This window comes from Delphinus delphis, chromosome 8 (genome assembly GCF_949987515.2).
Source record: "Delphinus delphis chromosome 8, mDelDel1.2, whole genome shotgun sequence".
Taxonomy (NCBI): Eukaryota; Metazoa; Chordata; class Mammalia; order Artiodactyla; family Delphinidae; genus Delphinus; species Delphinus delphis.
Window position 1 is genome coordinate 104,355,361 of NC_082690.1, and position 10,409 is coordinate 104,365,769.

A 10,409-nucleotide genomic window follows, 5' to 3' on the forward strand; every position below is an offset into this window, starting at 1 on the left:
CTGGTCCGGGAACTAAGATCCTGCAAGCCTCTCCCCATTCCCCAGTACTGCCCCCATGCTACAGTTCTCTTAGCTATTCTTTAAATATGTTTATGCTTAGACATTATTTCTTGGCTCCCTATCGTAATAGATGAGGCTTATAGCTCTCTTGTGGGAGCACCCTGCCCTCTCCTTTTCTCCCCAGTTTTTAGGTAAATTCATACTGTTTGGATTACTGTGTGAAAGTTATCTACTTATTACAGAGCCAAGAATTGGGCTATAATTAAATTACCTTTTTTGTGTACTTATTTTTCATGGAGTTAATAATTGCCCTGTTTTTTTCATTTGCTTAGTTTTCCATATTATACCGATTGCTAATTCTTCCTCCTCCCAGTCCGACGGTTCCTCTTTTTTCTGTACACTTCTGTTCATCCTCCGCCTAAGTGAATGCTGTTGGCTGTCTAGAACTGCAGCGAGCACTTCTCCTGGGAGTTCTGTTTGCCATGTTCTGGGCTAGATTCCCTAATTCCTGGACCCCCATGTCTTTTTTCATAATTCTTCCATTTTTGGTCAGGGAACTAAGATCCCACATGCTTCATGGCATGGCCAAATAATAATTTGAAAAAAACACTTGGGCTTCCCTGGTGGCATAATGGTTAGGAATCTGCCTGCCGATGCAGGGGACACGGGTTCAAGCGCTGATCCGGGAAGATCCCACATGCTGCAGAGCAACTAAGCCCATGTGTCACAACTACTGAGCCTGCACTCTAGAACCCGCGAGCCACAACTACCAAAGCCCGCACACCTAGAGCCCGTGCTCCGCTACAAGAGAAGCCACTGCAATGAGAAGCCCGCACGCTGCAATGAAGAGTAGCCCCCACTCGCCGCAGCTAGAGAAATAGAGAAAGCCCGTGGGCAGCAACAAAGACCCAATGCAGCCATAAATAAATAAATGAATAAATAAATAAGCAAACAAATAAATAATTTTAAAAGAACTTAAAATGTAAGCAAGAGTATATAAAATGAGCAGGCAAACTTGAAAAAGAACCAAACAGAACCTCTAGAAATGAAAAATAAAACATTTGACACATAAAACTCGATGAGTTGGTACAACCACTAAAAACAAACAAAAACCAAAAAAACTTCAATAGATTGGTTTAGCAGTTGATGAAAGACTTAATTGGAAGATAGATTTGTGGAAATTATTCAGAATGCCAGAAACAGAGAAAATAGGAGCTATTAAGAGACAAGGCGGGGGACTTCCCTGGTGGTCCAGTGGCTAAGACTCTGTGCTAGAACTGATGAAAGACATCGATTCATAGAATCAAGAAACCTAAGGAATCCCATTTAGATAAATACAAAGAAAACCACACTTGGACACATCACAGTAAAATGTAGAATACCAAAGACAAAAAAATCTTAAAAGTAGTTGGAGACAGAAAGTATCTTCAAAGGAACAGTAACAACAAAAAAATGAAATAGATGACAGCTGACTTACAGCAACAAGAGACACCAGAAGACAGAATAAAATTTTCAGTATATTGACAGGAAATAACTATTAGCCTAGAATTCTACACCCAGCAAAAAAATAACTTAAAAGGGTAAAACACTAGCCAAGATAGGACAACAGCACAAAATAAAGGAGTAGAAATATATCCAAGAACGTTAATTACAATAGATAAAAATGACTAAATACTGGGACTTCCCTGGCTGGCAGTTCAATGGTTAAGACTGTGCTTCCACTGCAAGGGGCACAGGTTTGATCCCTGGTCAGGGAACTAAGATCCCACATGCTGTGTGGCGTGGCCAAAAAGAATGGACTGTACTTCAGTTATTAGAAGACAAAGATTTAAACAATCCGTCTACAGGCCATTCTTAAGAGGCAGAGAATGAAAGTAAAAGAATCAAAACTCAACATACTTGGAACAGAAGGGAACTTTCTCAGCCTAATAAAATCATCTATTAAATAAAAAAACACAGCAAACATATTTTATGGTGAAATATTGAAATCATTCCCTCTATTGTGAGAAACAAGTCAAGGGTAGCCACGCTTTCTTCCATCCAGACAGAGGCAAGAAAAATAAGAGATAGTTCCCCGGTGGTCTAGTGGTTAGGATTCTGGGCTTTCACTGCCACGGCCTGGGTTCAATCCCTAGTCGGGGAACTGAGATCCTGTAAGCCGCGTGGCACAGTCAAAAAAAAAAAATAAAAATAAGAGATATAAAAATTAAAAAGGAAGAACAAAACTATTTTTTCATAGATATGATTATAAATACAGAAAACCCAGAAGAATTTTCAAGGAAATAAATAAGTTTTAGATTTGCTGGACATAAAATTATTTTCATAAACTATGAATGATAGCATCACGATACCAAATACATAAGAATAAATCTAACCCATAAAGGCATGATCTTTACGAGAAAACATACATAACTTTATTGAAAACATTACATGGAGAGATACACCATGTTCACGAACTGGAAAATTCAATTTCATGTGGATGTTGATTTTCCCCAAACTGATCTATAGATTCAGTTGGGTTCCAGTCACAATTTCAAGGGGGGTGGGGGGTTTATTGGTGGAACTTGACAAGCTGATTCTAAAATTTATATGGAAGAGCAAGGGCCAAGTAGATCTTAGGAGATCATACACAGGGGTAGATAAAATGATCGGTGGGACAAGAGAGAAAAATAAATTGTGGTATATTCAATGGATCACTATACAGCAAGGAAAAGGAGTGCTCTACAGCCACACACGTTAATTTGGATAAATCTTAGAAATATTGAAGGAAAAAGCGAATCACAGAAGAATAAACATGGCGTGGCTCTGTTTATATAAAATTCAAAAACATGCAAAACCAGTACAAACATAGCTAATAAAATCACAGGGCAAAGCAAGGGGATGATGAAGACAGCACAGTGTTTCCTCTACCAGGGAGGGGCACAGCAGGGACCTCAAAGGAAATAGTATCCATTTCTTAAATGGGGGTGGGGAGGGTGTTGTTTCTATTTTATAAACATTTCCCTATCTTTTCACTATAAAAAAAAAACAACAAGAAAAGATATTCTGGAGGGTGAGGGGTAAAGCAGTAGAGGAAACAGAAGTCTTCCAATGCTTATGTACGGCACAAAGTGATAGGTACACCAAGTTCCTAACAGAGTTAAAAAATAGTAATAGAGCATGCTGTTTAGAAAAACAAAGAAGTCTTAGCAGCTCAAACCTTTGTGGGCATGGGCGGGGCCTGTCAGAAGGGTGGGCTTCTCTGCGGGTTCTTGGAAGGCAAGCCTGCCATGTCACTGAAGGACTACCCCCCTCCCCCAGCAGCACTTGTAGGTTTTCACTTAACTCCATTTTTGGTCCAGTCCCTCACCCCCACCCTCCCCAGGGCCCCCCGAGATGCAAAGCTTCTTCGAAAAGCCCCCGCCTCCACCCCAGGGGGGTAGCGAGGGGTCAGGTGGGTCCTGGGGGGCGGGGCAACCTAGCTGCTTCTCATAGAGACCTTGAATCAGTCCCGGCCCTACTGTCAGCCCCAAACCTTGCCTTCCACAGTGAACCTCTCCAGGGTTCCTGGGGGCAGTCGGGCTGCCTCTTGGCCCCTCCAAGAAGGGAACGCTTAATTTCAACTTCTAATTCTCTAAGAGAGTAAATGAGCCTCTATCCACTTTCCATCTTTCAGAATGTTGTCAGGCTCTTTGGTCTAGTGCTGTCTCCCTCCTATTTTCTTTGTCTTTGTAAATTTACATCATTTTTAATTTCTTTACTATCATTTTAGATTTTAAGAGGAAACAAACTCACATGTTTAAACCTGCCACATTTAACTGGAAATGTCTATTTACTATATTTAAATAGAAGTGTTTAACAAGTAGCTCCTGAAGCGTCCAGAGAGGAGGAGCTTAGCAGTCTCAGCACCACCCAGCCAGCACAGATGCTTGAACAGCCCCACCTGATCTCTCTGCCTTGATTTTTTCGGCTGTTCAAGGGTGAAGGAGAAAGCACAAAGGTCTGGGTTCAAATCCGCACTCCTCCATTTACTACCACGTGATCTTATCACATCAACTCTCAGAGCTTTATCACCCACATAATTGCTGCCCAGTGCACCAGGTTAGCTGGAGAGAAGTTCACTGAAATTGTTGCTGTGAAATGTTCCTAACTATAAAGCACTGAACCTGGGGAAGAATTCTGGATTCTCATACCCTGGAACACTACATTCTGCCGTAAACTGCTGGCCACCCCCCCGCCCCAAGGCCGCAGGAGGCAGAGCCCTGGCTGCTCACACCCTCAGGCATTCTGTGGTTCCCAGGCCTGCCAATCAGAGGAACCAAAAACAGCAACCCTGGAAACAGTGAAGGTCCAGAAACCCACAGAGACGGAGGGAGTCCAAGAACCAAGTGGGCACTTTATTAACCTGGCAAAGGGGCAGCTGGGCAGGCCGAGCAGCCCCCTGCCAGACCCTTCGCTGTACTCAGGGGCCACTGATAGAGGCAGAGCCGCAGGGCCCAAGCCCTGGACACTAGGAGTCCAAGCTGGGCAAGGGCAAGGCTAAGGGCGGGGCTGGAGTTGCCGAAAGCAGGCATCAAGTACCAGCGTACCAGCCTGCCGCCCCTTCTGAGGCTGGGGGTGGGCCTGAAATGAGTTATCTGAGTCCCCTCTCCTGTTCCCCACTCCTTGTACAGCTCAGGCTCTTCCTGGAGTCAGGAAGCCATGAGTCCCACATCAGCTGTGGTCTGGAACGTGATGCCGTCCCCCGGCAACGGGGAGGCCAGGAAGGGCCAGAGCCAGACAAGGACCCAGCGGGGCCCCAGGGCCGCCTGCAGGTTGTGGGAGAGGCCCAGGTCGTAAGAGCGCTGGCCCCGAGCCCACTCCCACGTGGTCTGGCCCCTCAGCAGCAACATCCCATGGAAGAGCAGTCCAGCCCCGCACAACAGTGCACCCGCCACACACGTGTCGGTCACGAAGGCCAGCGCGAACTGCGCCAGAGACACTCTGCCTGCAAGGAGAGAGCAGAGAGGGTCAAGGAGAAGCAGCAGGCCCCAGCCGTCCCAGAGCCCAGCTCCTGCCCTCCTCCCGTCCCCTACTCCACCATGAAGCAGGGCGCATTCCTCCACTCAGGAAACACTGAGTTGTTGCTCCCTGGCCAACCCATGCCGGCTGATGGGAACACACTAGTGAAACGGGCAGACACAGCCCCCTGCCCTAGATGCGACTTTCACTCATGCATCACAAACTTGTGAGCACCTCCTATGAATACCAGGATGAATGGCAGGTAGCATGTCCGACCTCAGGGAGCTCACAGACATTCAAGAGATCATGTCTCAGTTACTTAATTACAGCTGTGATGTGTGTGACAATGCAAAAGTACAGCATCTTGCATCATCTTGACCCACAGAAGGTAGTAAATATCAGGTGAACTAATGAACTACAAGATGCCATGAAATGTGCTGTCAAGCGAGAGAAGGCAGACACAAAAGGTTATGTATCGTATGGTGCCGTTTATATGAAATGTCCCAAACAGACAAATCCATAGAGACAGAAGATTAGTGGTTGCCAGGGGCTGGGGGCACTGGGGGAAATAGGGAGTGACTGCTTAACGGGTACTGGGGGCGATGAAAAGGGTCTGGAACTAGATGGTGGTGATGGCTGCACAACACTGCCAATATACTAAACGCAGCTGAACTGTGCACTTGAAAATGGTTAAAATTATGAGTTTCATATTATGTGAATGTTTTTCCAATAAAAAAAGAGAGCCTACTGGTGGGGAGATGACATGGAAACTTATCAAGAGGCTCAGGGAAATAAACTTCATCTATTTTGACGGGGATATTTTGGGTGATGCCTGAAGGTTAAGGAGGTATTTGCTAAGTGAAGAGGGGAGAACACATTCTGTGTGAAGGTCCTGAGGCAGGATGGAGAGGTGCCTGCGAGACAAGTGAGTGGACAGTTCTGGAAGCTCAGGAGAGAAGCCCAGGCTGGATACGCAGATTTGTGAGCGGTTGGTACCCGGGCGGTTCCGAGACCCGACAGAGTGTGTAGGGAGATGAGAATGGCGTCTCGACCTCAGCCCGGAAACCAGGTCCTTAGGGATCAGATATAGGGAAACCAGGAAGGAAGGAGGAAACCCCAAAGTACAAGCCGTCGGGGACGTCAAGCGTAGAGCCCTTTAAGGAGGCTGAAGGCCAGCAGTTTTATGAGGCTGAAAGGTCTCATAAGCAAGAAAAGAACACAGAAGGGTCCTCCGGGTTTTGTGGAGACAGAGGCCTGGGGACTGTGGCAGTCTCGGAGGACGGGTGGGGGCAGAAGCCAGTTTGGAGCAGGTGGAGGAATGGGTGGGAGGCAAGGAAAAGCAGCCTATAGCCCAGGCAAGTCCTTTGACTTGGCTGCTGATGGAAGAGCCCGAAGGCATGAGCTGGAAGAGGAGGACGTGGGGTGAAGAGAGGCTTTGTACCAGCTGGGAAAACCCAAAGGAAGCCAGTGGAGGGAGCCTGGAGTGGCAGGAGGAGAAGCGACCCACGGTGTGAGGGCTCCCAGCAGGGAGGAGGGGTCGGGCACCAGGAGAAGGCGGGGCAGTGAGCTTCTGCCTCCAGGACGGGACAGCCAATTCTGGACGTGCCATCTGATGACTAATTTCCTCTGTGATGTATTTTCAGGAGAGGTTGGGGCTTGGAGGACAGGAAAGTGGGAAGATTTGAGCTGCAGCCATTAGGGGAGGAAGCTTATGAGAAACCAGGGCAGCCAGGCACCGCTGAGGGCCTGTTGAGGTCAGCAGCCATGAACGTGACATGACACCGACTGCCACATAGTACCAGGCATCTCTGGCAGCTCTCCGCAGCCAAGGGCAGACACAGAGAAGCCAGGAAGGCACAGCGGAAGGAAGACGGAGCAAAAAGTCTTGAGATGAGATGCTGCGGAAGGCTGGTGGAAATGAGGGCCCTACGCTGGACCTGGGGTGGTGAAGGGGGAAGGTGCTGATGGACAGAAAGGTGAGGGCCAGGAGCTCCGGAGGGGGGTCGCGGAGCACAGAATGAGAGATAGATAGGAGAGGCGGTGGGGGCAGAGAGAGGGGTGACATGGGGTGCTCTGGGAGGTGACACGACTGGGGTGGGGATGTGGGAGTAGGGGAAGGGAGGAGGGGAGGAGAAGGTCAAGAAGCTGAGCGACTGGGGCCATTCACCCACGCTTTCAGATACCTATGCCTTCAGCAAGGCCCAGGGCTGAGAGGGAGACGAGGGGCCGGAGCCCAAGTCTTCGGTGACTGCGGGGAGCAAGTGGGAGATTGTGGATGACCGGGGGTTGGGAGCGTGCAGACAGGAGCAGCTGGAGGGCTTGAGTCTCAGTGGAGGCAGGGGGGTCATGAGGAGGGCAGAGGGCTGCTCAGGAAGCCAGTGTGGGCACAGGAAAACCCTGACAGCCCCACTGGGCCTCCCAAGATGCCCCCTGGGCTGCAGGGAGGGGGTCCTGGGGACAGAGCCGGGCTTGGATAGGATGAGACAGAGCCACTATTCAGAGTTGTCAGGGAGTTTAGTAATTGCAGGACAAGGTTACAGAGAGGACCGTGGACAGGTCAGGAGGAAGGAGTCAGGGAAAAGCAAGCCCGAAGTGTTTTGGGGGGCAGAGAACAAAGTATAAAAAACCAGTGGGGGGCTTCCCTGGTGGCGCAGTGGTTGAGAATCTGCCTGCCAATGCAGGGGACATGGGTTCGAGCCCTGGTCTGGGAGGATCCCACATGCCGTGGAGCAACTAGGCCCATGAGCCACAACTACTGAGCCTGCGCGTCTGGAGCCTGTGCTCCGCAACAAGAGAGGCCGCGATAGTGAAAGGCCCGCGCACCATGATGAAGAGTGGCCCTCGCTCGCCGCAACTAGAGAAAGCCCTCGCACAGAAACAAAGACCCAACACAGCAAAAATAAAATAAATAAATTAATAAACTCCTACCCCCAACATCTTCAAAAATATAATAATAATTATTATTACGTTTAAAAAAAAACAACAGTGGGGTTTCTACCTTGGGTGGTGTCAGAAGAAAGTGTCAACCAGAACACAGCCTCTCAATCAGTCTCCTGATTCAAAACATCCCCTCCCCACTTCCCAAGACTGGCCCTTCCCCTGCCTGTAACTTTCACTGGCTCCCCACTGCCCAGTCAAGTAAGGACCAACTCCTCACACTCCATTCAAGGCCCTCCACCATCCAGTCCTCACTTACTGCCCTAGCCTTAATTCTCACAATTCCCACCAAATGCCTTCACTACTCCGTGCCCAACCTCCAAGCCTTTGTTCACACTGCTCCCCTAGCTCCGAATGCCCCTCACTTAGAATGCTCTCTCACCGTCCCATCCCCCTCTAGGTGAAATCCCACTAGTCTTTCCTCCCCTGAGTCTCTCAGCCAGAACTCTGTACCTATGCTGAGGCCCTGTATTTTACCAGAGGGCACACCCAAGTGAATACCAGGCTCCCTTCACCTCCCGTAATTGACGTGGGGACTAGGTCCCCAGGGCGCTGCCTGGAGAACCAGGCGGAAATCCCATCGCCTACCAGAATGGGCCTCTGCCTCTCTGTGGAGGCCTCCCCGGCCCCCCACCTGTGAGCAGCATGAGCCAGGGCAGCAGGAGGAGGGCGGCGGTGTGGAGGGGTGTGTGGGCTCGCAGCAGGGCCGACAGGGCAGGGCCCAGCAGCACAGAGACGTGCAGCAGGACGCCTGCGGCGTGAAGCAGCAGACACAGGAAGGGCCGGTAGTTGTGGAAGCCCACGCAGCGGCCCAGCAGGCGGCAGTGGTGGTCCCGGCGAAGGATGCAGATGCGGCAGGCAGAGCAATGCCCGCTGCGCGGTGGCACCTGGCTTTGGCACTGGTAGCAGTAACTGCAGGGAAGGAACCACAGGGTCAGTTCCCCCAGCAGCTCTGAGTGCCCCATTTCATGCCCGGTCAGCCCCTGAGCCCATCCTGGGGAAGCAGGCACAGCCCCTGCCCTCTCTAAGCTTCAGGTTCTTCACAGGTAAATGCAGGCTAAACACCACCTCCCAGGCCCTTCCATTCCTGGCACAGCAGGTCTGAGGGCTCTTCCAGCTCTGAGAGCCCCAGTACTGAGGCCTTTCTCGGGTCTCTAACATCTGGAAGCAAACTTCTCCTGTCCTCCACTGTTACCACCTCCGTCCAAGTCACCATGAGCTCCCCCCTGGATTATTGCAACAGCCTCTTGCCTGGCTTCCCTGACTCCACCTTTGTCCCAACTGGTGTAGTCTCACCCCAGCAGCCAGACTGATCCTTTTAAAATCTAAGTCAGGGGAACTCCCTGGAGGTCCAGTGCTTAGGACTCCGCGCTTTCACTGCCGAGGGCCCGGGTTCGATCCCTGGCACGGCCAAGAAAAAAATAAATCAAGTAAATAAAATCTAAGTCATGTCCCTCCTCTGCTCAAAACCCTCCAATGGCTCTCCGTTTCACTTGTAGTAAAAAGCAAAGTCTTCGAGGTCTTAACAAGGTCTTTATGTCTCTGACTTCTCCCCCCTCACTCCACTTTGGCCACACTTACTGTTCCTGGAACATGCTGGGCAAACAAATGCCTCAGAGTCTTTGCATCATCTGTTCCCTCTGCCTGGAACGTTCTTCCCCCAGATGACTGTGGCTAACTCTCCCCCCTCCAAGTCTTTGCTCAAATGCCACCTTCTCAATGAGGCCTACCTTGACCACCCTATTTCAAACTGCAATTTGAGTCTCCTTTATCCTGCTCTTTCTGTTTCCTTACCACCAACACCTTCTAACATTCTACATTATTTTCTGATTTATTACGCCTGAAGTTTATCATCTGCCCCCTCCCTGAAATCAGGAATATGTTTTATTGTACCTCCAGTGCCTGGAATAGTACCTTGCACGTAGTAGGTACTCAAATATTTGTAAGTGGATGAATGATACTCCTTCTGCCGTCTGGTTCAAGCGGATCTTACTGTAAACTGGTTCTAACATCTTCAGGTCCTGAGGCCCTCCCCCTGCCCAAAGCTCCCGCTTTTCCCCCCGCCAGATCCCGTGCCCCACTCACGCCCAGCCCTGGCCCAGACCACGGCCGGCCAGCATCACACCCCGGATGCTGGGGTCCGAGCGCAGGAAGAGCCCCACGTTGCCCAGTAGATTGAGCAGCTGAAAGGTTGCCAGCGCAAGCTGCAAGGTCCGGGCCAAGGGTCCCAGTGGGGGCGGCCCGGGACCCAGTACCAGCACGTAGGCCAGCTCCAGGCCCACGGCCGCGGCCCACAGCGCGGTGAGCACAAGAGGAAGCCGCGCGGACGCCGCCTCCGCGCTCCCCACAGCCCTGGGCTGCCCCATGGCCTGGACCCACTAGCGGTCGGATCCCGGGTACCCCTCCGCTTCCGTATTGGGGCGGGGAGAGTGGCAAACGGATGTCTGCTACGACCAATAGGAGCTCTGAAGGGGGTGAGCGAGCGTTGAGGT

The 10,409-nt window shown here is 50.5% G+C and overlaps 1 protein-coding gene across 2 annotated transcripts; it reads right to left on the reverse strand.

Annotated features, from left to right (window-relative positions):
- Positions 1-2,402: 2,402 nt before the first annotated feature.
- ZDHHC24 (zinc finger DHHC-type containing 24) lies at positions 2,403-10,326 on the reverse strand. Of its 2 annotated transcripts, none has more exons than XM_060019320.1 (3): positions 10,003-10,326; positions 8,552-8,829; positions 2,403-4,966 (listed from the first exon to the last, which is right to left on the reverse strand). In XM_060019320.1, exons 1-3 carry the CDS (start codon positions 10,281-10,283, stop codon positions 4,671-4,673), a joined length of 855 nt encoding a protein of 284 aa, XP_059875303.1. In that variant the 5' UTR covers positions 10,284-10,326; the 3' UTR covers positions 2,403-4,670. The 2 variants fall into 2 exon arrangements, with proteins under 2 accessions (XP_059875303.1, XP_059875302.1); XM_060019319.1 differs by having other exon boundaries at positions 8,506-8,829.
- Between the last annotated feature and the right edge of the window lie 83 nt (positions 10,327-10,409).

Bases quoted from the DNA above. Each gene is read 5' to 3' on its own strand.
- ZDHHC24 (XM_060019319.1), bottom strand. From the start codon at position 10,283: ATGGGGCAGCCCAGGGCTGTGGGGAGCGCGGAGGCGGCGTCCGCGCGG. The intron at 8,830-10,002 runs GTGAGTGGGGCA...CCTTCCCTGCAG, and splicing joins GGTCTGGGCCAGGGCTGGGC to TTACTGCTACCAGTGCCAAA. The intron at 4,967-8,505 runs GTAGGCGATGGG...CTCTCCTTGCAG, and splicing joins AGAGGCAGAGGCCCATTCTG to GCAGAGTGTCTCTGGCGCAG.